This window comes from Pinus tabuliformis, chromosome 8, assembly GCF_031772625.1.
Source record: "Pinus tabuliformis cultivar Carrire ecotype Pingquan chromosome 8, CPIR1, whole genome shotgun sequence".
NCBI classification, from domain to species: Eukaryota; Viridiplantae; Streptophyta; class Pinopsida; order Pinales; family Pinaceae; genus Pinus; species Pinus tabuliformis.
This window is the reverse complement of record NC_142294.1, coordinates 1413010899-1413014078: the sequence shown is the minus strand read 5'-3', so window position 1 is coordinate 1413014078 and position 3180 is coordinate 1413010899. Positions and strand designations below refer to the sequence as shown.

General features: G+C 40.4%; 1 protein-coding gene across 1 annotated transcript; it reads right to left on the bottom strand.

Moving 5' to 3' along the window:
* Positions 1–1235: 1235 nt before the first annotated feature.
* Positions 1236–2944, bottom strand: LOC149240880 (rust resistance kinase Lr10-like). The gene is made up of 4 exons (XM_089370342.1): positions 2698–2944; positions 2353–2559; positions 1628–2022; positions 1236–1577 (listed from the first exon to the last, which is right to left on the bottom strand). The coding sequence occupies exons 1-4, from the start codon at positions 2942–2944 to the stop codon at positions 1236–1238; spliced, it is 1191 nt and encodes a 396-aa protein (XP_089226468.1).
* Between the last annotated feature and the right edge of the window lie 236 nt (positions 2945–3180).

The following is a 3180-nucleotide window of genomic DNA, read 5'->3' as shown; positions in this document are numbered from 1 at the left end:
GTTTGTCACCAAAGTATCCCATGCTACTTTTGTTGAAGACGTGATCATAATCTTCTGTAACACTACTAGGTCCACTCCCTGTTGAATAAGTTGCAACGCATGTGCATTCTTCTTCTTGTCTTTCTTGCATTGTTCCCTCTCTGCATTAGTGAGAGCCTGTTCTTCTATTTCGTTCATAGGTACTTCACATAATCCCAAACATCGTGTACCTGCAACGTGGTCATCATCTTAATGGCCCACACATCATAATCTTTCCCTGCAAACGATGGGAACTGGGGCTGCAAATTTGAGAAAGCCATTTTTCTCCAAAAATTTCTCTATTTAAAAAAACGAAAAAAATAAAAAAATAAAATAAAATAAAATTCTGCTTTAATAAGCTTTGCAAAGCTTATTTTTAAAAAAACCGCTTCTCTTCAAAATTTTCCTTTATAAAATAAAACCTTTTTTATTTTTTAATATAAAAAATCTTTTTATATTAAAAAAAAAAACCTCTTTATAATCACTTCAAAAGAAATCGTATGATAAAACCACTTAACAAAATCGTACCCACTTAGGTTTAAAAGATCACGTGACTTCTAAAGCCTTTTGAGTTTCAAACACTTTCGACTTTCAAACACGTTGACTCTGTATTGAGTTGTGGGACACGCTAATTTTCCTGCGAAACTGCAGCTTGCTTGCTTGTTGACCAATCAATTTTCCAGGCAACGGTGTTCACGGCAGCTGTGGCTTCTTCTTCATTAAAATCTATCTATGTTGTTTACAAACCAAATGAGTTCAACTACAGCGGGTGAGAAACTTCTGACTATTTTCTTACTCGCACATGCATGATCGAGCTGTAGATTCTCTTGATTTTAAATTTTGCTCTGATGTCAATTTGTTGGAAAGGTATAGGTGATAAAAAATAATTCACAAATAAAACATGAGTTGCTGTTCTTCTATTGATCACACAAAACATAATGATTATAATGAACCTGGTGAAGGGTATTTAAACCTTTTTCAACTAGCTAACTGCCTAAAATATCTTGACATGCAACTACATGCAATCTCACACTCAAAATAATCTATCACTCAATTCGCTTGACTCAACACTCAAACACTCAATCATGCAATCACTCAATTAACTGACTCTCTAATTTTTATTTAAATCCTCATGCAAAAGTAATTATCTTGTTTTAACACCTCATTCTGAAGCATCTTGAAAGCCCACTATGGAAAGTACTGCTGACTCGAACGACTCACCCTAAAGTCATTATTCTTTCTACCCCAGCGATCTCTAGTAACAGCATACCGAAACTATAAACATCGGATTTATCAGTAACAGGTCCCATATCACTGTCACACACCTCTGGCGCAACATATCCTAGAGTCCCTCTCCCTGCCGTCATTGATATATGGTCGTCTTCCTTTCCACAAAGTACTGCCAGACCAAAATCAGACACTTTTGGGGCGAAGTCTGCGTTCAACAAGATGCTGTGAGGCTTGATGTCGAAGTGTATGATGCGCTTCTCGCAATCTTGATGTAGATATGCAATTCCACGAGAAGAACCCGAAGAAAGGTATAGCTGCCCGCGCTCTTTCTGGCAAACAGAAACTTATCGAGAGAACCATTGAGCATGTACTCGTATACCAGTGCGCTTATAGGGCTTTCGAAACAATACCCCAACAGCTTAACCAAATTAACATGATGGACCCGTCCAATGGTGCCAACTTCATTCATGAATTGGACCTCACTGTGTCTACGCCTGTCAAGAATCTTAACGGCCACTGGAGCTTCGTTGGAACTGAGCTTTCCTTTATAGACCACACCATAACCTCCTTCTCCCAACTTTTCTGCAAAGTTGTTTGTGATCTTCTTCAGGTGAGAGAATGAATATCTCGTTCGCATTTTATAAGCATATTCCTTGAGGAATTTCTCCACTTTTGAAGCGGAGCTACCAGGAGGAGGATGCTTTTTCTTCACATAAAACGTGAAGAACAGTACTAGTGCTACTGCTGTGAACGCTGCTCCTCCTACCGAGCAACCTGCAGTGGAATGAAGAGATTGATGTATGAATAATATGATATTGGTCACACCCAGAAGAGGAGGATAATAGAAACCAATTCTGCGTGGGGTAAAGAAGAGAAACCTGGAAGAAAAATTGTAATTTACCTATTATTATTATAATGGCTGACTTGTTTGAAGGACCTGCAAGGTAGCCATAACAACTATCACGGAATGGGAAGGATCCACATATACATAAAATAATATTCGATGTTTTGAGCCAAGTGCGCAACGAGTGATACTTTTACCTACAATAGCCTGATCGCTTGAGCTCACAGAATAAATTCATTACGTCATAAAAAAGAGCTTACCGTGGCCGGGACATTTGTGTGTAGGGGGTCCGTCCTTGCAGTAGCAGAGGAAAGGCGATGTTGAGTCCGAAATGTTGTAACCACATATCCCCCCACTTGCTTCACATGATCTGCAGACTTTGTCTCTCTGTCTATCATTGGAAACGCATTCTGCTCTTCCGACTTCAACTTCTACTTGTTCCATAGAACATTCCCGAATCGAATACTCTGAGTTGTAGAAATCGTAATAGACGGTAGCATTACATTTCTAGAGCCGCCCTCCTGTGGAATCGAATGCATCTTGAAAAGGGTCTGGTTCTTGGAATCGAATGCACTTGTACACATCTAGGGTCCGGTTCTCTTTACCCGAAATGTAGCAGGAGGCGTTTCCATGTTCTGATAACTGTATCTGAAGATTATTAAAGGGACGATTGAAAAAATTGCAGTTCTCTCCCCTGACAATAAGGAACACGAGAGCAGAGTACCTCCTCAGTATTGTGTAACTCCGGCCATGAATTTCGATAACTGGAGTTGCGTTCTGCATACAGTTGATTTGAAAGGCAGGGTGACCGCATCCACGCTTTCCTGCGCCAAAAGGATACGTTATATTCATGATCCCACAATTCCTAGCATTTAAGCAAATACTCATATTGCGCGTCGAGGCATAACGAGCAGCGAATTAGAGAGGCCCAGCAGGCAGCCAGGATAAGGAAGAAGAGGGGTTGACGAGGGGAAAGAAGAGAGCGAGGAGCATATACTTCCATGGCGAGAGACAGAGATAGGGTTCGATCTTGGGGAGTAAAAAAATGATCAACGTAACAGAGTGGGGCGCAGAGGTGTCGTTGTTGG

What these genes read in the sequence shown, in the direction of transcription:
- LOC149240880 (XM_089370342.1), bottom strand. Translation starts at nt 2,944, where the DNA reads ATGAATATAACGTATCCTTTTGGCGCAGGAAAGCGTGGATGCGGTCAC. An exon ending in ACACAAATGTCCCGGCCACG is followed by an intron (nt 2,023 to 2,352) that starts GTAAGCTCTTTT and finishes ATTCCACTGCAG; the next exon opens with GTTGCTCGGTAGGAGGAGCA. An exon ending in AAAGCCCTATAAGCGCACTG is followed by an intron (nt 1,578 to 1,627) that starts GTATACGAGTAC and finishes TCTGTTTGCCAG; the next exon opens with AAAGAGCGCGGGCAGCTATA.